Here is a 25,934-nt window from a genome sequence, read left to right as displayed (position 1 = left end):
GTCCGACCAGTGATTCTTCCTTTGTTTCCTTTCCTCCTCCCTCCCTCCCGGAGAGGGATGGCATCCATCATCAGCCAGAGGGTTTTACGGGGCGATGAAAGGAAGCTGATAGCTCTGTAAAGAAGAGCCAGTTAGCCGGGAAGCTTTCCAGGCCGCCTCCCTGGCGGCCCTGGAGGGCCTGGCAGTGCAGGCCACGGCTCTCACGGCGTGAAGGAACAGGGCCTGGGTGGAGTCCAGGCGGGTGGCTGTGCATGCCCCAGCTTCCCTCAGGGACTCCGGCTGAGCCTTTTGTTGTCCTCTAGGGACGTGCTCGCTCCGGATGCAGGGTGGAGCCCTGGGGCCTGATTGTTGGTGACTGGAGGTGCCCGGGACCCTTGCTTACCTGAGTGTACAGTGGGTCGGGCCTGGATTGCAGGCCAGGGAATGTGGGTCATGGGGGCCTTCTGCCCGGCCCACTGTGTGGCCTCCTCAGGTGACTCAACCCTCTGGGCGTCCTCTTCCCCTCTGGCTCCTCACACTGTCTCCATGAGATGGTCAGGGCAGCGTCTGATCCACTGTGACGCCCCTGAGCATCTGAGCAGGGCTCACTGGGGGCCATGCCTGACTCCAAAACCCGCCAATGGGAAGGGCCACGGGGTGGCCCCGCTCCCCCGTCCCCAGTGCCCCGCCATGGGTAGCAGCACCAGCCTGGCTGGCTGGTGTCCTTTGTGCCCCTGCACACACCCTTGGGGAAGGAAGTCTGGCTGCAGAAGTCTGAGTCACGGATGCTGTCAGGAAACAGGGACCCGGCAGGCAGGGAGGCGCTCTGTTCTTAGAGGAGCCGAGAGCTGCGGGGAGGAACAGCTAACAGAGCAGCTTGGGGAGGCGCCAAGCAGCTCACCTGCCTGTAGCGGGTGCTCGGGAACATTCGGCAGCCGCCCTCCTCGAGCACCTACTAAGTGCTGCCTCGCCCCTGCCGTGAGCAGAAAGCGGAACCTGGCAGACTGCCCACCTCTCAGTGAGCCCGGCGAGGTCTCTGCACTCTGTGGCCGGCACAGGCTGAGGGCTTGGCCTCCGTAAACAAGTCAGCTCATTCCAGAGCATGGCACCAGAGCCCCTCTGCGGCGGGACAGGAGGGCCTGGCATTTGGACTGAGACCCGGATGATGACAAGGAGCAGCTATGCCCAGGCCTAGGGGATGGACGGGCGCTTAACCGGCATGGCAGCACCTGGGAACTGAGCGTAGAGTATTCCAGGAAAAGGTAGCAGCCAGGTGGCCAGAGGGTAGGCATGGAGGAGGTGCTGTCGGTGGGAGACGGGAATCCTACCAGCAGGGCAGGTGGAGGGCGGGGGCAAACGGGGCACAGAGAAGGCCGCACCTGGACAGGGAGGCTGCTCAGAGCCTTGGCGTGGGGCATGGCTCTGGAGGCTCTGCCGGACGGGGCCAGGGAGGGAGGCCGGGATGGGGCAAGCCCAGCATAGCAGCCCCAGGACTCGCACCTGTGGGGCCCCTCTGTGTGGGGCCCAGCAGCTCCTGGCTTCTCCACCGTGGCCCCCAGAGAGAGTTTGACTCTAACTGGCAAAGTCTACATCACCACGATGCACCAGGCTGGCCATTTTCACGTGTCCAGTTCCGTGGCATTAAACACATCCACACCGTCTGCACCCGTCGCCACCGTCCCTCTGCAGAGCTCGCCGCATCCCAAACTGAGGTTCTCCCCATTAAGCACTGACACCCCAGCCCCCAGCCCCTGGTACCCACGGCCCTCCTTCCTGTCTCTGTGCACCTGACCTCATGGAAGCAGTCAAACGATGTGTGACTGGTGTTTTTCGCTTGGTGTAACGCCTTCGAGGCTCACCCGGGTTGCGACAAGTCCTTTTTAAGGCCAAATAATAGTTCCTGTCAGGTAACTTTTGTGACGTGGTCTTCCCCTTAACTTGGGGGCTTCCTGAGGACTCCGTCCTGGTCAACTGTACCTTCAGCACTTAGAGAACCTGGCTCCTAGCAGGTGCTTGGTGGGCATTTACTGGAGTCATGGAGTCTGGCGTGGCCTGGGTACAGAGATGCTTGCTGGGAGGTGAGGTCGGAGGTTCTGCTGCCACCAAATGTTGAAAGACCCCTTTCCAGGCTGTGGGGCTTTGGCTCCCAGGGAGACGTCTCTGTGCATGCAAGCCGCCCAGGGAACTTGTTGAAGACACATTCCCAGGTCCCATCCTTGGTGATACATGGATCTGGGCTGGAACCTAGGAGCCTTGTTTGGGAAGAGACACCAGCCTTTATTTCTAACATCAATCGAAAGCATTGCAGTGAAACCGACTAGCAGCTCTTTGATGGAGTCAAAGCGGGGCTGTCCCTCAGTCAGAAGTCTCACGCTCACTACAAGCTACTCTGAACGAAGAAACCAAAAATGATCTCTCTAAACAGTGCATCTTTGTAAAAAAGCATAAAGCGGGGCTCCCCCTCACACCATGTGCAGATTGGGACGCGGGCCCCCTTGGCCCGTCAATAAATAAATCCCTCTAGCCCTGAATACACACCGCTTACACTTCTGGAGCTTTGATCCCTTCCAAAATGGGGGCACCTTGGCCCTTCCTGCTTTGGAAGGTTCTTCTGAGAAAGCAAGTGCAAGAAGAGCTGAAAGCGTTTGTGAACCATAGACGGTGTCATCAGAGCCTGGGCACGCTCTGCACAAATGGAGGCAGATCTAGAGGGAGACAGCGCAGTTCTGAAGCCCTTCCTGTTCAGTAAGAAAAACCGGACAGCTCCACTCACCAGGCAGTTAGGGACGAGGTAGCTCAATGACACAAAGTCAGAGTCTCCTCAGTTATAAAGAGGGGGTCAAAGCTGCACCCTACCAGAGTGTCCCGTCTTGAGAAAGACCAAGGCACTGCCCGATGCTGCCCCTGACCTTGAACACGTTAGCCTGCATGCAAGGGATCGGACTCGGCAGGCCACATGCAGTACGATCCCGATTGTGTGATGTGTCCGGCATAGACACGTCCTCGGAGACAGAAAGGAGGTCAGTGGCTGCCTTGGGGTTGGGGAGGATGGGCTGTGGTCCTGGGGCACAATGCCAATGAGTGCGGTGTTTCTTTGGGTGAGGAAAATGTTCTGGAAGCAGATAATGATGGTGGTTGGTTTCCCAGCTGTGAGTACACTGAAAGCCACTTTCAAGGGGTGAACGACACCTCCTGTGAATTACAGCTCCTTAAAATCAGCCAATCAGTGGGGACAGTGCATCTGACCAAGGTAGTGGCCAGGATTCACTTATTCATGCAGCCTGAGTTTGAAAAGTAATGGAAGGGATTTAGGACCCAAGGGACCACGCAGACCAGTCTGGTTTTCCAGATGTGCAGCTGAAGGGAGGGGCCGTGGGGTGAGATGCTCGATGGCCCAGGACTGGAAGAACTGGAGGGTGGGGACCCAGTCCCTGACCTTTCTGTGTATTTAAGGCACATTCAGCTTAATCGCAGTCCTGGGAGCCGGGGCAGGTTCTCAGCTGGGCCTGAGCCTTGCCAACCATGGGGACTTAGAGCCCCAGGCGGCGTGCTTTTCTGGTTCCATGAGCAGGGAGGGCTTGAGGGGGGCAGGATTTGTGACACTGGCTCCTAAAACGTCACCATGGGGTTTGTGCCTCTCCCGACTCGAGGTCAGCCCCCAGCCCCAGAGGGCTCGGCTTGCGGACCTCATCACGCCAACTGGCTTTTTGGAATAAGGAAAACCTTAACTTGCAGCTGGTAACCGATCGGCACCGAGGAGCTGGTGAGAGCCTTGGGCTGGACCTCACGCCCAGCGGGCTCTGGGCAGAGGTGTTGGTGGGTGTGCTGGCTGAGTAGGAGGGACGTCGTCCAGGACCCACCTTCCTACAAACCATAGAGGCACCTGCAGGATGGTTTCTGTTAAATGCAGCAATTTAGGTAAATTCGATGAGTACTGGCCACGCATTTGGCCACAGGGGGGCCATTGATGACCTTCATCAATGCAGTTTTAATAGAATGGGAGGTCAGAGTGAGTTGGAAAGAGATTTGGGGACGGAAAAGTGGAGATGCAGGTCTTCCTGATCGTCTGGAGGGTTTGCGATCTGGAGGGGAGCGGAGAAATGGGAGGGGGCGGGGGGCTGTTGCTTGGTGTCACGTTTTCACCGTGCGTGTTTGCGTGCTGATGGAGGGGGTCTCCAGAGAGAAGGGAGCACAGCAGGAGGCTCCTGGATGACGAGAGGGGAGGGGACGCAGTTCCTAAGAGCTGACCCCCGGCAGGGGTTGACATCCGCCTGACACCTGGCCTGCCAAGGGGCAGCAGGTGGCTCGGTGCAGCAGTTGGTGGATTTGACTGAAGTTGGGGAGTGGGCAGTGCCGGAGCCAGGTTGGGTGGCGGGTGGTAGGAGCTGGCAGGAAGGGCGGTGGCTGCTGCTGATCAGGTGTCAGCGTCACTGCAGGTCACAGCCATCACAGGGGGCTGCCCATGCTGGAGCAAGAGGCCCCTGGTGAAAACCCAGCTATGTCTCTTTGCAAGTCTGGTGTCCTGGGCACTTCCATGAAGCTTGGGTTTCCCGAGGGGTGTCAGGTTTCCTGGCGCCCAGGGTGGCTTTGGGGCAGGGCCTGCAGCACAGCCAACTCCCTGCAATGGGCCCTGAGGCCTCCCTGCCCTGGAAGTGCTCCCCCTTCCAAGCATTTCAAGGGGGTGCCCCCTCCTGCGAGCTGGGGGCTCTCTGCTCTTGGGGGTGTCGTTTCTCAGGCTGCTGGGCTCCCAGAAGCCAGACGCCTGAGCCAGGAGGATGGTCCCCGTGCCATTGCTGCAGTGGTGGCCCACGGGGAGGGACAGACGGGAGTGAGGGTGGAACCCCAGGGACCCAGGTCCGTGTTCATATTTCGTGCGGAGCACCCAGCTCTCAGCTGTCCTCTGTGTTCCACTGGGGCCACTGCGCCCAGAGACTGCGTGGTACAGGGTGGCTCAGCGGCCAGCCCCCCAGGCCCTGGGTTCAGTGCTATGTCCTCACTTGCAGATCTTCTCTGCTCTGTCCACACAGTAGAGGTGCGGAGCTGGCAGCCACGGCCAGAGAGCAGGAGTCACGAGAATGGGGCTCCCTAGGGGCGTCTGTCCTCCAGCAGGACGCCACCTTCTCCCAGGCTCTTTTGTCCTCTGCAGCCGATGCTTCTGGGAGCCGTCCTTGGGGTTGAGGTGTCACTGATGAAATGCCCTGCAGAGCCGGCCCCCCGCGGTGCCCCCAGGTGGCCGTCCCGCAGTGGTTTGGCAGTCGCCCCAGCTTGGCGCTCCGGGCATGCAGTGAGCTCTGTGGCCCTCGAGGGATGCTGGGCAACTGCGGCTGTGCCCATGGCCGTGGGCTCTCAGGCTCCTCCACTGCTCAGCAAGGGCAGGGGCCGGGCTGGGTCCTGCTCAAGGCCTCCTTCATCCTCATCCCCCCCAGGAGGCCAGGCAGCTCCTGGCGGGAGAGCCTGCAGTCAGGGTCCCACCCTCCTCCTCCAAGAACCTGTCTCATTTGTAAGGTGAAGGCTGGTGGAGCGGATCCCCAGCTTGTTCCTCAGCCTTGGCACTTCCTTCAGGGGAACCCGGGGAGCCCGTGTCGGGCAGATGCAGAGGAGTGGTTCCGGGGTGGGGACATGGTGGGGACAGGCCCTCTGCTTCCTGGTAGGTGCTGACCTCATACCCACAGCCAGAGCAGCTGCAGTCCCCAGCCCAGGCCTTGGGGCTGTTTTCCCCCTACACCCCGCCATGGTCCTCTCGTCCGCCTTATCCCTAGATGCAGATGGCGGGGAGGCGGGGGCAGGTGGCAGCCTTTGCTGGTCAGCCTCTTGGCTGCTCCTAGGGCAGGAGGCCGAGGCTCCAGAGCCTGGAGCACCCAGGTCCTGGGGCCTTCTCCCGACCCTGACCGGGGTTCCCTCTCTCCCCCACCAGCCTCCCCTCCGCCTCCGTGCAGGCCCCGCTGGCCTGGCTCTGAGCAGCCTCCAGATTTAATAGGGAATGCAGCTGGCCTGCGTCTGGACAGATTCCGCCCTCCGCGTCGGCACTGCCTCACCCTCAATTCCATCTGTGACGTCAAAGCCCAGCTAGTCACGGAAAACAGATTAAGTCTTGTAAACTCCGTTCTCCAGCCTCCCAGTCAGGGCGTCTCAAGGAGCCGTCGACCTCCCTGCTCGCTCCCCGGCCCCTGGAGCCAACCCCACTGTAGGTCCTCACCTCTGGCAGCCCAGGGGCCCCCTGCTGGCCTTGGCCCTGACCCTGCGTGGGAAGAGCCTGGGGCTCCCAGCCCTGCGGGCCCAGCCAGGGGTTTCTGTGGAGGCCACGTCTTTGATTCTTAGGGTGACGTCCACTCACATCTCCTCTCTGGCCCTCTACCTGTGCCCGGAGCACCCTGTCCAGGGCTGGTCTCTCCTGCTCCGGTGGCCTCCCAGGGAGGGAGGCTCCCAAGTGGCCCCCCAGGGAGGGAGGCCCCCAAGTGGCCCCTGTCTGACATGGTCTTGTCCTGTTGTTTCATCCCAGAATGTGGGGCTGGGGCCCCTTTGTTGGGTCCTGAATGCAGGGGTCTGGAACCCCAAGGCTTTCCTAAAGGCTGGGACCCACACGCACAGAGATTCCAGGTCCTCCCTGGAGAGGAGCCTTGGGGATCATGCACGTGGGGTCCATCCAGGCCCCTGGCCGGCCTTCCTCTGGACACCTGTTTTCTTCTTTTCCTTTCCCTGCGGTGGAAAACAGGGAAGAGGCTCCATCTCCCCACCACGGCTCCTGCAGACAAGAGGGGGCGTCGGCCTTACGCACAGGCCGCCCGGTGGGTGCCGAGGGGTTGTCCAGGCGAGGGTTCATGCCCTGGCCGGGGGTCGGGGCAGCAACACGCGGTCACACAGCTTCTCCACATGGGGGAGGTGCGGCCTGCTGCCTGGCCTCAGGCTCACCCAGGAGGAAAGCCAGGAGGCCCTGTCCTGCCCCAGAGGCCAGCACCGCAGGGCCCCACGCTGCCTCCATGCCCAGGTGTCAGACCTTCCTCCCTGTGGCCAGTGGGTTTAGTGTCTGCACTTGGGACCGGCGGCCCAGCCAGGACGGCCATGGGCCCGCACCTCAGTGACCCACCCTCCAGACCCTGCTGGGCGCTGTGGGTGGCTGAGCTGCCTGCGTCCACCAGGCGAGCGCTGGCTGGGACTGTCCCCAAGACAGCCCAATAGCACAGGTGGATTCTTCCCCCTATTTTGTAAAAAATAAAAGGGAAGATCAAAGAAATTAAGCCATTCGCCCACAGTGGGTCACAGCGAGGAGGGGCAGGCCGAGTGGACGTCTGCACTCCTGTCTCTGGTGGCCCTCCTCTGGCCAGGGACACACGCAGTTCAAACCCTGCTGCTGCCCTTTACCCACATGGCGCGGTGGGGAGAAGGCCAGCAGACCATTGCCCGATCCCCTGACCCGGCGGCGCCCTCGCCGTGAGCACCCCGTGAAACGTCCCCTAAGGCTGCGCACAGGCCGGCCTGCGCAGGGTGGGGCACTTTTAAGTGTTAGGATGCGTGTTGAAAATTAGCACCTGGGCTGGGGTGCAGCTCAGTGGTGAGCATGCGCTCAGCGTGTGCAAGGCCCTGGGTTCCATCTCCAGCAAAAATAAACATAATAACAGTAATAACAAATTGGCTTTTTAGCATACCCATTACCTCGAATGTTTAAAATTTAATTATATTTGAATTTATGCACATACTGAACCAACTTCTGGGCTATGGAAGTTGAAGAAATTCTATTTCCACCTCTATTATCTCACTTCTAATTTTTGCTTGTTACATCGTTGATTTTTGTTTTGTTTTGTTTTGTTTCAGTACCGGGGATCGAACCCAGGGGCACTTAAAACTCCCTCTCAGCCCTTTTTATTTTTATTTTTTAAATTTTGAGATGGGGGTCAGGGGCATCTCACTATGTTGCTGAGGCTGGCTTTGAACTCATGATCCTCCTGCCTCAGCCACCCGAGCTCCTGGGATTACAGGAGTGCGCCACCATGCCTGACTATTGAAGTTTTTATATGTTTTTAATAACCGAAATTGCCAAGATTGTAAAAATATTATTCAGTACTCATCAGGATTTCTCTATTTTTTAATTTTTTTTAAAATTTTGGTTGTAGATGGACTCAGTATCCTTATTTTATTTATATATGTGGTGCTGAGGATTGAACCCAGTGCCTCACGCATGCCAGGCAAGCACTCTACCACTGAGCCACAACCCCAGCCCAGGATTTCTCTTTTTGTGACTTATCTTTTGATTGGTTGGTTATCAGCATCAGGTAATTTTTTTTCAAGACGACTTCATGGATGTCTAAGCTGCTGAATGTGTTTCAGAATGTTAAATGTATACTTAACAATTAAGCTGGGTATAAAAATTCTGGTTCCAACCAGGTGTGGTGGCACACACCTGTAATCCCAGTGACTTGGGATGCTGAGTCAGGAGGATTGCAGAGTTCCAGCCAGCTTTAGCAACTTATTGAGGCCCTAAACAATTCAGTGAGACCCTATCTCAAAATAAAAAAATTAAAAAGACTGGGGTTGTAACTCACGTAGTTCAGTGGTTAAATTCCTAGTTCCCACCAAAAAAATATCTGGTTTCAGCCTGGCTTAGGGTGGTTGCCTGTAATCCCAGCTACCCTTCTGGGATCAAGAGTCCAGGAGGATCAAGAGTCCAAGGTCAGCCTGGGCAACATTATAGAGATGCTGTCTCAAAAACAAAAAATCCTGATTCCTATTTTTTTCCTCTTAGAATTCCATATATATTACTCCATTGGTTCCCGAAATTGTGTTGATTCTCCCCAACCCATCTCCTTCACCTCCCACTTATAAGGTTCTTTTATCCTTTAAGGTTGGTAACTTTTTCAGATTGTGTTGCTATTACTTTTCTTAAATATATGTGTGTGTGTGTGTGTGTGTGTGTGTGTGTGTATTTTTAGTTGTGGATGCACCTGTATTTTATATATTTATTTATATGCGGTGCTGAGGATTGAGCCCAGTGCCTCACACAGATGAGACCAGCGCTCTGCCACTGAGCCCCAGCCCCAGCCCTGCTATTACTTTCAATTTGGAGGAGTTTTCCTAGCGTGTGTTTGAATACCTCTTCCCCCTGAGGTGTTCTGTCCTGTTCTAGAAGCACACCAGTTAGGGTTTATGCTGCATTTCCTTTTGCTTCCATATCTGCTCTCTTGTCTTATTCTTCTCCAATGAATTTTGTGTGACTTCCGCAAACCGCATACCATGTCTCTGTTCACGTCATGCTGCTTCTGTTTATTCATGGTTTAATATAGCTTTTTAAAAACATCTCTGATGTGTTTGTTTTTTCACATTTCTCCCTTGAGCTCGGCGATCTCACATCTCAGCTTTCATCTCTTTCTGTTGTCAAGTAATTTCTTTTTAAATTTCTGCGTCTCCTACACTTTGCTTTGGCAGCCTATGTAGTAAACATCTGTATCTCTTTCCTTCCATCTCCCCGTTCCCACCAGTGTTGAAAGACCATGCCTGCAATTTCATTGACCGTATGGGGAACTTCTTGGAAGTCATTTTGTGTTTCTCTGGATGGTCCCTCTGGTGGGGTATGCCCTTTGTCTTCCCTCCCTCGGTGCACAGGACCCTGTGGGCTCCTTTCTGAAGATTATTCTTTAGCTACCTTTCCGGGTGTGGAGAGTGGTGAGTGCTCTGGAATAGTCTGCAGCTGCACTTGGGGCTCACTGTCTGGAAGACTCTTCCCAGAGCCATTATTTTTGCCCTTGGCTCTGGAACGCCATCTCCATCTGGGTTCAGGGCTCACGAGGTCATTGTGCTCGCAGCAAAGCTCTTTCGGTCCTTGACCAACTGTTGTGACTGACCCGGCATCGACTCTTGTCCCTCCGGAGCCCCACTTCTCTCCTGGTGTCTCCCTTGGCTGGAACTCTGGGTTCCTCTGTGGAAACACTGTGCGGGATGATTTCTCCACCACACCCGCCGCCCCGCGGTTCCGTAGAGCGACCTCACATCTCTGCGTGAACTGTCATCCACAGCAGCTCTGTCACGTCAGTCCCAATCCAGAAATCACCCAAATGCCCCTCAGGGTAGAGTGGTTGGCCCGGCAGAGGAGAGCACGCCTGTCAGCCCAGCGGCTCAGAAGCCTGAGGCAGGAGGATCGCAAGTTCAAGGCCAACCTCAGCAAACTAGTAAGGCCTTGTCTCCAAAAATACAAAGGGCTGGGGATGTGACTTAGTGGTAGGGTGCCCCGGGATCCTTCCCAAGGATCACTGACTTGGATGGACCATAAAGTTGATCACAAAAGAAGCCACACAGTAGATTCCAAGGGAAATTGCTGGTCCCATAGGTCAAAGATGGGAGAGATGGCAGTTCACAGGCTTCAACCTAATAAAAGGCACACAGCCAGACGGAAGGCAGGGCTGCGTGTGGTGGATGACCCGTCCTTGTGCACGCACACCCAAATCCGACCACCCCGGCCCCGACTCTGGGCCACGTCCCAGCTGTGGGCAGAGGGACACGGGGCGCTGCTGGGGCTTTTGGTTTCATTTTGTGCCGTTGCACTGCTGGGCATGGAACCCAGGGCCTGGCACGTGCTGGCCGACTGCTCTGCCACTGAGCTTCAGGCCCAGCCCCGGTTTCTACCCCTTGATGTGGGTGCTGCTCATATGGGTGAATTTGATTGTTGAAAATTCCTCCTTACAACTTAGGATATATGCACATTTTTGTATGTGTGTGATATTTCAGTAAAAAGCAGGCAAACAGGGCAGTTCCTCACCCCTCCCAGCTGCACCCCCAGCCCGCGGCCTTGTCATTCCAAGCAGAGGGCCGTGGCCGTGACTTTGGGGTCCAAGGTGGTGCGTGACAGCTCTCAGCGTGTTCCCTCCTCCCAGCGGGGGGTCACTGGACCTGGCCAGTGTCCCTCACAGTCTGGGCTCGGGTTGTGGTGGTGTCCTGGCTCTGTCCGCCGTGTGCCCGCCCTCTGCCCTGAGAAGTCTCTCCGTGTTTGCAGGGGAGGACGGTGGAACCCAGCCCCTCCCCGCCCATTCTAGCAGGATGCCAGGGACAGTCACGCGGCACAGCTGGGGGGACGCAGCCCACGCTCTGGGTAAGGGAAGGCCAGTGCTTGACCCGTCGGGCCATCGGTACCCTCAGGGTGAGCGCCTAGAAAGCACGGAGTCCACTCCCCAGGGCCCGCCCCTCTTCCAGAGGTGTCCTCAGAGGACGCTGAGCTCGCAGCCTTCCCGAGGAGCAGCCCTGCTGGCACGGGTAAGCTCTGGCCTTCCAGGGCTTTCTTTGCAGGATGACGTTGGTTTCCGTGTGAAACGTGCAGCCTGAACCCACTGTCATCACTTGTCTGGTGTGTTTTTTCTCCCCCAGGGGAGGGGGCACCCCTAGAAGTCTGTGAGAGTCTTGGCATTGACCTTCACGGGCCTGAGGGTGGGCCTGCCTGCCTCCATCTCCCTGGGATTTGATGTGGCTGTGCGAAGGATGTACTGGTAAGAGGAAGCTCCAGTGACGTGGGTCACGCCTGCCCCAGGGCCTTTGCTCATGCTTTCTTCAGCTGGAGCATGTCCTCCTTACACCTGCTTCCAGCTCTACCGAGCGGAACCCCAGAGACCTCGTGAAGCCCAATTCACCTTCACAAAGCCTTTCCCGAGTCTTCCCAGCACCTGGGGAGCCCGTCCCCTGCCCTCGCCTTGTTCTGATGTGGTAACTCAGGACGCTGGGTGGTCTCAGCCCCACTTTGCATGAGGAGCGAGCCAGGCCCGGTGACCTGTCCTAGGAGGCCACACAGCTAGTAGAGGCATGGTCAGGTTTCACGACTGGACCCTGAGGTTGCTCCACACTGTGTCCTCCTGCCACATTCTGTGTCACCACTGGAGCTGTGTCCTCCAGTACAGAAGGGGAGTGAGTGGCCCGACACTTAGGGCTGAGCACCAGCTACCCACCTGCTCACCTCAGCGGCTCTTTAGGGCCTCGTGGGCAGCAGCGCGGTCCCTTTTCTCTAGCCCAGCCTCAGATGGAACTGCAGCCCACACGTTCCCGCTGCCTGGTGGTCCTTCCTCAGACGGTCATCTGGGGCCCCCACCCCAGGTCAGCCCTCAGCTTTGCTGCCAGCCCAGCTCCACTGGGTGGCAGGAGGTGCCGCGGGCCTCCGTGCTGCGCCTGCACGTGGAGACGTGGACACCGCCTGTGTGGCCCCCGCTCACGGCAGCTTGTCTTGAGAGCGTTCCCGTGCCCCTGTGCCAGACCGCGCTCACGGATGCTGGCCCAGGCTCTGGGACTTCATCCCTGGCTTTCGCTTGAGGGAACGGAGGCCTTTAAGGAGGGCATGTGGCCACCCAGGCCCTGCCCCACCCTGACCCAGAGCCAGGGCCGTGGTGGTCGGATTTGGGTGTGCGTGCACAAGGACGGGTCATCCACCACAGAGACCCCAAGAGTGCAGAGGGCCGAGCCGCTTGGGGTTTCTGAAGGACACCTAGAGAGTGTCTGACTTCTGTCATTCAGGTCACAGAATGGGGCCGAGTTGGGGTCGCTCTGGATGACAGCATCCACCCCAGGCATCGGGATCATGCCACAGGGTCTGGGCAGCCACCTGGCTCTGCTCTCCCAGGTCAGGTGACCCTAGGCTTCAGTGGAGAACCAGCCCCAAGGAAACAGCCCCCGAGCCCAGTATCCCTCTCCTGGCCCGCTCCCTTCCATCCAGCTTCTCCCAAGCCTTGGGCGCCCTCTCCTTTGTGTGCACAAGGGACTCTCCCTGATCTGGGGTCTGAGCCATCCTCTTGGCTAGTTGGAAGTTCATCCAGGTGTCAGACTTAGGTTTCTCGCTACTTTGGCAGAGGAGGGCTTTTGTTTCATGGGACGAGATGCAGCCCGGAGGCTGTAGGCCATCCCGTCTCTCTCCTGTGGCCTCAGTGTCCAGCCACACCTGAGCAGAGCATAAGGTCCCAGGCAGGCGGTCTCAGAGCTGAGTGAGGAAACAGTCCACAGGGGAAGCCCTCAGCCTTGATTTCCCCTGTTCGGGCCCCAAACCTGCCCCTTGTCCCTGTCAGCCAGACCCTGCGGAAAGGCAGCAAGGCCTCTTTCGCCTGAGCACAGCCCCGCCCTGGGTGGTGAGGCCGAGACCTGCGGTCGCCCAGGGGATAGACGAGACCCTGAGCAGCGGGAGCAGGGAGCGCCACTGAGCAGCCGGTGGCAGGAGGCCTGGGTGAGAAAGTCCCTCTGCCCCAGGGCAGGAGTGGGCACCAGAGGGTCCTGCGTGTCCAGGTGGCGTCCAGGCGTGTCCAGCGGGGGCCGGGCAGAGGCTCCAAGACGAGACGCCGCCAGCGTCTTCCATGGCTCCAGGGTTCCATGGCTCTGTGCGGCCGGCGGGAGCTGGCGCGGGCTCCTGGGGGTGTAGAGTAGATGGGTTCAGATGGGCTTTCATTTGGACTTCATTTAAAGCAACTGGACGTGAGAACTTGAGCCGGGGGCCCCGTGGGCCCTGGGTGATGGTCCTGCCCGCGGCTGTCTGGGGCGAGCAGGGGCCGTCCCTGGCCCACGGACACGGCGCCCCCCACCCCGTGTCTCCCCGGGTGCCGTCTCAAGACCTCCCTCCAGTCCTCTGCTGGCCTTCCGAGCGTTCTGGTAAATGCGCTCCTCCGTCGCGCCAGATCCCCTCATGCCTTACCGCCTGGCTGGTGCTGCGTGCCCCGTGCAGATGGCGCCCGACTGGCCGCTGGCGTCACTCAGTGGGTGCCCTGGCCCAGCCGCCATCCTCTCGAGGTCTTTCCGAGACACTCTCCCCATCTCGGAACCCTCCACCCAGCGCCCCGTTAATGGCCTGGGACCTCTGGCGGTGACTAAGTGACAGTCCGGGCGTGCGTCACCAAGGATGGTTCCCTAATTTGATGGCTTGGATTGAACTGAAACCAAACTTCAGATCCTGCCTTCTGCCGGACGCAGCGGTGTACCTGGTGACGGGAGCGGGGCCAGCCGCCCGCACGGGAGGGGCTGGGCCTGCTGACCTGTTGTTCCTCGAGTCTGTTTCCCATCTTTTTATTTGTCCTGCTTCTTTCCTGTGACGGGCTGTCGCCTTATCACGAGGCCGGCCACGGAGGCTGGGGACCCGTGCTGCGGCTCGTCAGGACCTGAGGGAGACGGAGCCAGCGCCCTCTGCCTGACCCTCGGGGGTGGCTGTGGTCCTTCCCTCCCGGGGACTGTTTGCTGACTGCCCCAGACACACAGCCCCAGTCCTCCCGCAGCCCTGCAAGATTGCTGAGCAAATGGACAGGGAGGCTGAGGAGGCGAGGAATGGCCAGGCCGGGTGAGGCTGGAATCCTGGCCTCGGGTCTAGACCAGGGCCTTCCTCTGGGCAGGGTGTCCACCAGCCTTTGCGGACAGTGACTGTCCCGTGCTCTCTCTCTCAGGGGACCCTGGTGAATTCTGTCATGGTACATTAAGGAGCCTCGTCTAGAAGTCCGAACTCGCAGTTCCCCGTCGTCGGGAAGGCTTGGACTCCAAGATGATCATAAAGGAGTACCGGATCCCTCTGCCCATGACCGTGGAGGAGTACCGCATCGCCCAGCTCTACATGATACAGGTGGGTCACCGCATACCTCGTGCTGGGCTCCCGGCTTCCAGGCTTGGCGCCAGGCACACGGGCACGCAGCGGGCACTGGGGCATCAGAGTGTCCCGCCAGCACTGACCCTGAGCACTCACATGGAGCCTAGGCCTTAGCTCAGGCTGCGGCCACCAAGTTCACAGCCTGGGGCTTAAGCATCAGGCACTGGTGGGCCAGCTGGAGGTCTGGCAGGTCCACATCCAGGGAGAATTCTGTTCCCAGTTTGCACACATGTACCCTCTCCCTGTGCCCAGGCATGGCAGAGGAAGAGGGGTGGGAGAGGGAGAGGGAAAGAACATTCTGGTATCTCTTCCTCTTCTCGAAAGTACATACCTGTGCTAATCCCACTGAGGGCTCGAAGCTCATGGTCTCATTAACCCTAACTGCCTCTTTGAAAGGCCCCTTCTCCACAGACCATTGTACTGGGGGCTAGGACTTCAATATGGGGATTTTTAGGGGGACACAACATTCAGTCCGCAGCACCCCATTTAAGACAGGTAGTTTTGAGGCCAGAGAGGTTCAGTGACTTACCCAGGAGCACACAGCCTGTCTCCCAGCTCTCTGGCCCCTACATTACTATGGTTGGTGTGGGACATGTGCCTGGTTTACAGTCTCACATGAGCGTGAGGTTGGTGAGGAGCGAGCGACTCTCACCCATTCCCAGGAGACGTTGCTTCTCCCTCCTCAGTGCCTGCCCAGCCTGGAACTCAGGATCTGGGGCCCAGGATCCCCGCTACTTTGGCCCGACACCAGACCTGCCCAGTGTCTCCATTCCCTGGGATCCTGGCTGGGGTCTTCGCTCTCAGCGTCTCCCAGCTCTCCTGCTTGGTCCCAGGGTGGCCTCTGCCTGGCCTGGCAGCTTCCCTCCAAGCTGAGGGCCTTAGGGCCTCCCACTGATTAGGAACCCGCTCGGCCTGACTCCGGCAGGGCCTGGACCTCCCGTCCCTGGGAGGGCTCGCACCTTCAGCCTGGGTTGGGGTGGTACCACGAGCCCCCAGTAGTCTGGAGACCCAGCTCCCACCGGGAGGACTTTGATGAAGCCGCGGGGGTTGGGCCGGGCCTGCCGGGAGGAGAGCAGGAGGTGGCCCAGCTCCCTGAGGGTGTTTGCTCTGAGCTGCTTCAGAAGTGCCACTCAACTCCCTCTTGAGCCGCTTACCCCTTCATTATTTTGGAGAGTGGGGAGAGGAAGAAGTTTAAATCAGGCCCCAGCTCGGAGTGCTCCGGAAATAGCTCAACCCTTCTAGGACCAGGCCCATTTGCTGGTGCCGCCATGTGTCCCGCAGCTTCTCAATTCCTGCCCAGCAGTGAGCCCCGACCACCGCAGGCCACCCCTCCGCTGCTCCTGGCCTTCTGGGGTGGACGATGGGGGTCCCAGATGATGTATCTCCAGCACAGAATCACCTGGGACTCTGGGCCCACAGTGTGTGTCCTTCTGTCTCCTGTGAAGGTCCTTGTTAAGCAGCTCGACGGGCAGACCGCCCTCCCTCCTTGCAACCCCAGCCCCTGCACAGCGTGGTTATAGGTTTTTTCTCTCACGTTTTTTTTTGGTGCGTTCTAGCTGCACATGTTGGTGGGACTGTTGCCCCACGTTCACGCATGCTCACAGCGTAGCAGTGGAACCCGGCCCACGGCCCTCCAGCACTGCCCCGCCTCCCACCCTGTCCCTTCCTCTACCCACCTGCCTTTCATTTCCATCAGATCCGCCCCCAGCGTTCTTTCCCTTTTTCCTCTCCAGCTTCCACGTTTGAGAGAAAGCATAAGACCCTTGACCTTCTGGGTCTGACTTCTTTCACTTAACATAGTGGTTCCGCCCATCTTCCTGCAAAGGACGTAATTTCATTCTTCTTTATGGCGGATTGAGCTCCATCGGGTGTGTCTACCACATTCTCTTTTTCCGTTCACCCGTCGATGGACACCTAGGCGACTTCTGGTTTGGCCATCGTGAATTGCGGTCAGGGTCTCTTGAATGCTGAACCGTTAGCCGGCACCATGGTAGGTGGGGATGCCTCCCCCGCTGCAGCCATGAGTGTCAGCATCCAGCCAAACCCACCAGTATGGCCTCCTGTGCTGGCTGGGCCCCCTGCTGCTCCGAGCTTCCGGTCTTTCCCTGTGCTCCTTCCGGTTAGCAAGCATGTGTGCATACATCTTCCCTCCCCGCGTAGGCAAAACCAGTCATGTGTCACCGGGAGAGGTGTTTCATGCCGCGTGTGCGCGTGCCCTGGGGCAGCCGGGCAGAGTGGCTGGGGTGCTTACCAACACGTGTGAGCACGTGCCCCTGTGTGGACACACGTGCATTCCCCTTCTCACCAGCTGGAGACCTGAGGGGTGCCTCACACCTCTCTGGCTGCCCTCAGGGCCAGTGCAGCCCCTTCCTCTGAGACCAGGACCCCTATGAGAGACCCAGGGCTTTGCTCCCGTGCCTCGGGGTCTCCCTGCCCTTCCTCCTGGCCCACATTGGCAGAAGGCAGGAGGGTCAAGACTCAGCGTGGTGGGCAAAGGAGCCGTGGTTTATGTGTCCATAGTCAGGGACCCTGAGGTGTGGTCTGTTTCCAGGCAACCACACAGCTAAGAACTGCTGGCTCTTGGGGAAAGGGTAGGCTTTTAGGGCCCAGCTGAGCCTGAGTTGAGGTCCAGTCCTGGTGAGCGAGTGGCTGAGCCTCTCCAAGCTTTGCTTTCTTTATCTTTCCCATGGCTTGCCTCCCACAGAGCACCAACCAGGAAGGTTCTGGAAGTCCTTCCTGGTAGCACAATTGAGCTCCCCAGAGCCAGGGCTGGAATGCAGCGCCTCCAGCTCCTGGGCGGCCTCTGTGGCTCTGGAAAGCTCTGGGACTCTGTGGGCTGCAGGGGAAGCTGCTGCCAGCCTCAGAGGTGGGGTGCCACGGTGCGTGGAGCAGAGGGGCTGGGGCAAAGGACGAAGCACCCCCACACCCAGAACGGGAGGGAGGCAGCATTTCCAGACCCCAGCACCTTCTCCCTGCCCCTTGTCCCATAGGGTGGACGGGGAGGGTAGCAGAGGCCAGTTGGGACCATCCAGATACCGGGACTAGAACACAGGCATGTGCCTGCACCCTTCCTGCCCTCGAGACTCCCACTGGCAGCCCGAGCCCGTCTCCTGAGGCCTCGCGCATCTCCCCAGGGCCGAGGATGGCTCCTCCGGCCAGCAGCCTCTCGGCCACTCCAGGGCCTGTGGCGCTCGCTCTTCCCAGCCTGCAGCCTGCCTTCCACTTGGCCGCACTCCCTCTGCTCCTGCCCTGCCCCCTCCTGCCCCGCCTCTGGACCTGGGGTCCCTGGGGTCCTGAGGCCCTGTGGGGAAGGGCTCGTAGGTCTGAACGTGTCAGCGTCTGCACCTTGACGGGCGCGAGGTTCACTGGCTCGGTCGTACCGTTAGTGCTGTTGGAACATAGCTGAGTTCACAGGCTCCTCTGCGCCCTGCCTGTGTGGGGCTGATCGCAGAGGTGGGTGAAGGGGCACCAGCGTGTCCCCCGAGACAATATGGATGCAGCCAGCTGAGCAGGGGGCCGTGAGGTGGGTCAGGTCTGCACAGGGGCTCCAGGCCAGCATGCCAGGAGCCCACATGTTCTGTGCTGGGCCTTAAGAGGTAGCTGCCGTGGAAAAGATGGACGGGCCCCCCATGGCCACAGCTAGCCTGTGCCTGGGCAGCGCCCAGCACACACAGTGTTAGGGCTGTGAAGAAGTCACTGGCGGCTGGCAGTTGTCCACCAAGGCTCAGCCAGGGTTTCACTGAGGGAACGAGCGGAGGGGCTGGGCCAGGACCCTGGACAGCTCTGTGGGCCGTGCCTGCCCAGTTCTTGGTCTTCGTCCTTCCCTCTTGGGAGCCTGGTGGCATGGCCCAAGGATGGTTGGCAGGGACAGGATAGCTTCCTGAGTGGGCGGAGTGCAGAGTGACTGGAGAAGCGTGTGCTCCTATGTGGCATGATAGCCACAGCGCGCCAGGCTGGCGGGGACCCAGGGGTCCTCCTGGGGTATACCAGCTCCAGAGTTGCTGGTGACAGTTGGGACTAGGAGTCGTTGGCTCATTCGACCAGTCTTTACCAAGCTTCTACTATGCACAGGCGTCACAGTGCTATGCAGGGTCAGGCAGATTCGGGGACCTGCCATGACTGACTGGGGAAGCCCGTGTTCCAACCCCACGAGTTCCCTGGCCATCCATACTGTCATCTGAGGATGGTGGCAGCCCAGTGCTCTGAGTCTGAAGCATCCCCCTGATTTAATCCTGATGACCTGCAGGATTGATGGCAGTGCCCCCTCTGGGTAGGGGCACAGAGATGTCAAGAAGCTTGTCCCAGGGTACACAGCTGGCCCATGAAGCCAGTCTCTGGAGACAGGGTTAACTGCCTTTTCCACATTACAAGTTCTCCTAGCCCACCCCACCCGTCTTCTCTGAAGTCACAGCTTCAGGGGGGCGGATCAGAGATGCCCTCTCCCCCTCACATGGCCCTGCCCACTGCACCCCAGGACTCAAGTGCTCATACTCACACATGGAACTCAAGGTCACCTTGCAATCAGCCAGGCCAGGTGGTATGGTCAGCCCACAGTCACCACATGCTGGGGAGAAGTCTGGCAACTGAAGGCTTTCGTGGCTGGGCAAGAGGCATGGAGGACTTCTCCGAGAGACAAGGGGCTCACCTGTCAGTCAGGTGGGGATCAGCAGGTGCTGCTCCTGTTTATCCAGTGGCAGCTGAAGTCCAGTTACAGGAGCCACTGTGGGTGCTCACCCAGCTGATTGACTAGTGTTCCCCCCAAATTCACGTCCAGCTGCAACTTGAGAGCATGATTGTACTGTGAACGGGGGTCTTTGCTTATGTAATCTGTTAGGAATCTTGAGACGAGATCAGCCTGGACTTAGGATGGCTCTTGTCCCTGTAAGAAGAGGAAAGGACAAGCTGGGTGGTGTGGTGGCATGTGCCTGTAATCTCAGCAATTTGGGAGGCTAAGGCAGGAGGATCACGTGTTCAAGGCCAGCCAGGGCAATTTAGCAAGACCCGTCTCAAAGTAACAGTTTAAAGCGGGCCGGGGCTGTGGCTCAGTGGCCAAGTGCTTGTCTGCACGCACGAGGCCCAGGGTTCCACCCCAGCACCACGAAACTGGAAGAGGCAAAGGCGAGGCCAGAGACCCGGGAAGACAGGCAGGGATGCGACTGGTGTCGTCAGGCTAGAGAATGCCAAGGACTCTGGGAGTCCCCAAAAGCTGGAGTCGGGGAAAGGTCCTCCCTGGAGGCTCCGGAGGGAGGCTGTGGCGGCTTGCCGGCTCTTCCGGGAGCGCCTGGGGAGGACTCGGGTCTCAGCCTGCCTGAGTGGGGACTCTGACACAGCATCCCAACACCCGCTGAGGCCAAGTGGAAGAGCCCTCCCCGTCCCTGCTCCCTGTGCAGCACCTTGGCAGGTGGGGCACCCGCCGGAGACTCCTGCAGGTGTCCTGACCGCCCCGGCCGCGCCTCCTCCCGGAGCCCTCCAGCACCCCAGAGTGCTTTAGCTTCACAGTTTTGTTGTAACAAAGAAGCCCACGCTGGGTGGCTTGCAACCACAGGAATTTATTCTCCTGAGGTTCAGGAGCCCAGAGCCGGGCATTAAAGTGCCCGCAGGCCCTGTCCTTCCACGGGCTCTAGGGGAGGATGCTGCCTTGTCTTCCAGCTTCCGTGGCTGCAGCTGTTTCCTGGCTTCTGACAGCATCGCTCCGGTTACACCTGCGAAGATCCTACCTCCAAATAAGTCGCATTCTGAGGTTCTGGGTGCACATGAATTCGGGGGTGTGGAGGACACTCCGGCTGTCTGAAGCAGGGTGTGGGTAGATGGGTAGCCCCACACAAATTGGGTTTAGAAACTGAGACCGTAGAGAAGTGACTTGTCCAGGCTGCGTGAGTTGGTCGCAGAGTTGAGACTAGAGTCCGCTCATTCCAAAGCCCTGCCTCATGCTGGGTGCTTTACTTGAGGGCTAAGCAGGCCCTGGAATCAAGCAGGGTCAAGGGCAGCTCTGCCACTCAGCACTGGGGACGGGTCATCGCCTGTCTTCGTCTCCTCCTCATTTGCAGGTTGGGGTCACAGTAGCACTGTCCCTTGCTCGAGGGATGGAGGGGCGGCTGAAGGAGAAGGCCCGCGGAAGCACGGGCACCGCCGCAGCCCGGAGTCTGGTCCAGGAGCTCTTTGCAAGGTGGAAGGCTGGCACCTGTCTCCCTCCGTGGCCTCGCCAGGGTCTTCTTTTCTCTGATGCAGACTCAGGAGCCTGGGCCGTGACGATGGAGCACACCTCTGTGCCCTGCAGAGGGTCCCGGCCCAGGGGCGAGGCACGCGTGGGGAGTGCCTGTGCACACACCTGTGCCGGTGGGTGTGTGTGCAGGGACCCAGGCCCACTGCTCAGGAAACTGACCGAAGATAGCCCTGGCAATGCCGTCCTGTCACCCTGGAAACGGACAGGAGGCTCAAAGTCACCCACACCTCAAGCCTGAGGATTTCCGCATAGGCAGAAAACTGACCTTTCGGACCCAGGGAAAGACATTTGTGGCACCGATACTTAGAGGTGATCCAGATGTCATCTCTGTCAGACAGAGTCACCAAGCCCCTTGTCGCTCCCCACCTTTGACCTTTCTTAAATCTTCGCGAGCCCAGGAGTCAGGACTGGGTTTCCTCTGTTCGCTTTTGGTTTATAGCAGTCTTAGTGAGATGTAAGGCATAGTTCTGTCACCAGCCACGGGATCCACCTGGTTAAAGTGTACAGTTCAGAGGTCAGCATGGTCACAGAGGCACGCGACCGTCTCCACAATCCATCTCAGAACGTCTTTGTCACAGAAAGGAGTCACTGCTGTCACCCACTGTGCCCAGGCCCTGGCACCTGCCTCCAGGCTCTGGGTCCACTGTTCCAGACACTTCATCACGCATGGCGCAGCATGTGGCCTTCCCTGTCTGCGCTCTGTCCCTTGGTGTCTCCGAGGTCCATCCCCTTCACGGCTCATCCCTCCTTGCAGCGGGCCGCTCGCCCTCAGAGTGCACATTTGTCAATCTGCTCATCTGTTGGTGGACACGCGGGTCGTTTCTGCCTTTTGGCTACCACAGATAAATAGCCATCTGCAAGTTTTTGTGTGGACACGTTTTCCCATTTGCGGGGTATATGCCTAGGAGTGGAATTTCTGGGCCGTGCGGTAATCTAAGTTGGACTTTCCGAGGACCTGCCGCTCCGTTCCACAGCGGAGGTGCCATCGCACATTCCCTAGCAAGGCCCGGGCTCAGCCCTGGCTGCTGACTGCTCTCCCTGCCCTGGCCGGTCTGAGGCACTGCCTCGCCGTGGTTTTGACTTGCATTTCCCTAAGACTGGTGATACTGAGCACGTTCCCGGTGTCGTCTATGTCTTCTTTAGAGAGACTGTTCCCAAGTCCTTTGACCATTTTTGACTTGGGTCGTTTGTCTCGTTGAATTGTAAGGATTCTGTATATATTTTGGATTCGAGTTCCTCATATCAGCTATTATCACTGATAAAAATGTCCTCCCCTTATGTAAGGCTCTCTTTTCACTTTCTTTTTAATGTCCTTGGAAGCACAGAGGTTATTAATTTTGATGAAGTTCAGTTTGTCTGTTTTTGTTTTCTTTGTAGTTGCTTATGCTTTGGGTATTTGTTCTAAAACCATTGCTTAGTCCAAGGTCATCAAGATTTATGCCTGTGGTTTCTTCTAATAGTTTTATCTCTTATGTTTTTAATGAATCATGAACGTTTTTAATGAATCGGGAGCAGCAGCCAGTGAGGGAGTCTGGTCTTTTGGGGAGTTTGTGGACTTCCGTGTTGCCTGGGGGGGCGGTACTCCAGAGGTTCCCTCCTGCCCCCTCAGCTGGTCTGGCACCTGGCTGGGTGGCCTCACACGCCATTTCCACCCCTGGCCCTCAGTTTCCTCGTACATCACACGCGGGTTATCTCAAGGATGTGCTTGTGGTCAGGGTCTTTGCCTTTGGAATCTTTCTCTAGAGAGCTCCAAGCACACTCCCCTTCTGCCCTGCCCAGAAAAGCCCTGAATCCAGGGCCCTTGGTTCCTGGATGCACCAACTTTCCACGTGTGCGACACACACACACACAGACACACACACACTGACACCCTGAGCGGTAGCTTCGGTGACCTCGCCCAGCATGTGATTGCAGTCCTCAGTCTCCCAAGTCTTGTGCCAAGTTTGGGTGGCACATCTCCACAGGGATCGGGCTCTTTGGTGGCAGGGGACACTCCTAGGTGGTCCCTCCCTCCCGTGAGCCCCCTCCCTCCCACGAGCCCCCTCCCTTCCAGCTGTACTGTGAGCTGACCCCCCACCCTCCAGCTGTAGAGTTAATTAGATGTCAGGACTGAGGGGCAGGAGGGAGACCGAGTCACCCCTAGCCAGGGCAGCAGGAGCGACAGATGAGAGCCGCCTGCCCGCTCCATCTGGAAGGAGCTACTGGGCTGGGCCCTGAGAGGAGCGACTCAGCACAGGGGGTCCCTGAGTTGAACGAATGGGCCCCCAGCACCCCTCCTGCCGGCCTGGCCCCCTGTTCCTGCCTGACCAGCTCCCAGGGCCTGGCCCTCCAGGGAGGGGAGGGGCCTGGTGCCCAACAGATTCCAGAGATGTGGATGCTCTGCCTCGTCCTTTCTCCACACTGCCCAGCCGCTCCTGGCCTGGGGGCCCGGGCTATCACCTGGGTGGGTCCCCCGGCACTTAGCCTCCTGTCCTCACTGTGGAATGGGGAGGGCAGCTCTGAGGTGCAGAGGCCAGCGGGCCACCAGGTGAGCTGTAGGCTGAGGTGGGTCCGGAAGGTTCACTCAGGCTCCTGCCCCACCAGGGGCCACCTCGCCCCCGCCTGCGCTGGCTCCCAATGATGCTGGGCTGCCCTTCATGGCCACCATCCCCACGTCTTGGCCCCAGCAAGCTCCATGAGTGCCTGTCTGATGTCCTGCAGGGGGGACAGGGGACTTGGCGCCGTGGCCATGGGAGTGGCCTTCCTCCCCAGCCATATCCTCTGGACCAGCCCTTCTCCTCTGCCCCGTATCCTCAGAACCCAGCTGCCACATGAGTGGCTGATCCAAGCCCAGAACACGAGGCCAGGCAGAGCATGGGGCAGCCGGTTCCTCGCTCCCTCCTTCAGGGCAACAGCTCAGAAGCTTCTGGGCTTTGGAGCCAGGAAGATCCCCGCCCAACCCAGCCGGAATGAAGCTGGCGCCTGGCAGCTCTGCAAGACAGGGACTGTGGCTCCCCTCAGAGCCCCTGCCAGCTGGCCCGTCAGCTTCCAGTGGGAAGTCGGGGTTCTCCTTGGGCCGGCTCTGGGGCAGGGTCCCCGCTGGCCTGGCACTCTGCAGGTGGGACTCTGAGCAAGCTGTGGCTGCTTCCGCCCTTGGTTTTGTTCCTGATTCTCTTCACTTTTTGTTAAAGATGTACACACGCAGGAGGTGCGTGACCGACGGCACCCGCCATGGCGCTCCCCGCCAGTGGACATCCAGGTGCACAGCAGCGCGTTCTCGGCCCCCAGCAAACCCAGTGCCTCCTCGGCCTTGGGGTTGCGAGAAAACAGCTCCCAAACTGTAATTCTCCTGCCATTAATCTTCCCTTCTAGTACGTTCCCAGAGTGCGCGACCAGCCACGGTGATTCAAGAGGATTTTGATGGCTGGGAGTGTAGCTCAGGAGAAAGAACACACACTGAGCACGTGGGAGGCCCTGGGTTGGTCCCCAGCGCCCCCAAGACAAGCCCGGCAGAGTATTTCCATCACCTCAGAGGAAACCTGGACCCACGAGCAGTCCCACTTCATTTCTCCCCCAAGCCCCGCTGCCCCTTTTGTGTCTCTGGATCTGCTGTTTTCGACATTTCGCAGAAGTGGGGTCACAGCGGGCAGTGCTCCGTGATTGGCTGCTTCCACTCAGCACGTCTCGCAGACGTCCCCGCCGAAGCGCCATCAGTGGTAGCCTGGGTGTGGGCGGGTGAGCCTCCCTTCCATCTGTAGCTCATAGACAGTCTGGAAGGATGGGTCACCAAAGGCCTGGTGTCCAAGCACAGTGGCCCCTTTATCTGCAGGGGGTACATCCCAAGACCCTCTGCAGATGCCCAAAGCCACAGATAGAACCAAACTCGTCCAACCCTTCGTTTTTCCCCACACGTACCTGTGATAAAGTTCAATTTACAAATCAGAGAGCCGGCACGGTGGGCACACTCATAATCCCAGCTTCTTGGGAGGCCAAAGCAGGAGCGTGGGTTCAAGACTAGCCTGGGCAACTCAGCAAGACCCGGCCTCAAAATGTAAAAGGAAAAACGAAGACCATCTATTCAAAGTGAAATAATTTACAGGGAAAAAGTTAATTAGAGACAGTAAGAGAGTGGCAACGAATAACAAAGTAGAACAATTGTAACAGTAAAAGTTGTGACACTTAGGAATGGTCTCTTTCTGGAATTTTCCATGAAAATTGGGCTGTGGTTGACCTGAGGTTGTCAGAATCACAGAAGGAAGGCGACTCAGGGGGCACCGGTCTCTGTTCAGGCCCTGCTCTCGAGTCTGTAGTGCACACACATGGAAGTGAGCCTGCTGGTGGCCTGGTGACTCGACCTTTCTTTTTAGAAACCACCAAACTGTTCTCCCCCGTTTTTGGCGCCCCCACCGTTTGGTTAACCCCACCCCTCCCGGGCAGTGCGCGGGGTCCGGGTTTCTCCACGCCCTTTCTGAGTGTCCGCTGCTTTTTTTGTTTCTAATCATGACCGTCTTCACGGTTTGATTTGCATTTTCCTGATGACCAATGAGGTTGAGCATCTTCTCACCTACGTTTCCCAGTTCTGCCGCTGCTTCTCTTTAACAGTGGTTGACAGCCGCAGGGATGACTTTCAGACCCACTGATGGGCAGTGACCCACAGTCTGAAAAGCAGGCTAGACTTCCCTCTGGGCCGGTGTTGATCTCTGGGCCTGGAGATGCACTTCTTAGTCATTTCTGTCTTCTTTGGAGAAAAGGCTGTTAAGTCCTTTGGCCAATTTGAATTGAGTTTTTGTTTTGTTGTTGAGCTCTTTATATCTTCTGGATACAAGTCCTTATCAGACGTGATATGCAAGTGTTTTCTCCCGTTCAGTAGATTGTCTTCACTCTTGTTGATGGTGTCCTCTGATAAACATTAGTTTTAAGTTTTGATAAAGCCAGTTTATTTTTTTCTTGTGTGGATAATGCTTTTGATATATTTAAGAAACCATTACCAAGTCCAAGGTCATGAAGGTGACCTATTTCCTTCTAACAGTTTTATGGTTTTAGTTCTTACATTTAAGTCTTTGGTCCATTTTGAGTTTATTTTTGTGAATGGTGTGAAATAGGGCCTTCTCTCACATGTAGATACCCAGTTTCCCAGCAACATTTGTTAAAGACCAGTCTTTCCCCATTGGATGGTCT

The 25,934-nt window shown here is 58.1% G+C and overlaps 1 protein-coding gene across 15 annotated transcripts in view; it reads left to right on the top strand.

The window, feature by feature from the left end:
* The window catches only part of Pitpnm2 (phosphatidylinositol transfer protein membrane associated 2), a 122,010-nt gene that overhangs the window by 72,392 nt on the left and 23,684 nt on the right, over window positions 1-25,934 (top strand). For all 15 annotated transcript variants that reach the window (XM_047560245.1, XM_047560251.1, XM_047560244.1 and 12 more), the window contains one exon: window positions 14,358-14,530. In XM_047560245.1, the coding sequence (XP_047416201.1) occupies window positions 14,453-14,530 (78 nt within the window). In that variant the 5' untranslated portion in view covers window positions 14,358-14,452. The remainder of the gene's footprint in view (window positions 1-14,357; window positions 14,531-25,934) is intronic.

Source organism: Sciurus carolinensis, chromosome 8 (assembly GCF_902686445.1).
Source record: "Sciurus carolinensis chromosome 8, mSciCar1.2, whole genome shotgun sequence".
NCBI lineage: Eukaryota > Metazoa > Chordata > Mammalia > Rodentia > Sciuridae > Sciurus > Sciurus carolinensis.
This window is presented reverse-complemented; position numbering and strand designations above follow the sequence as displayed.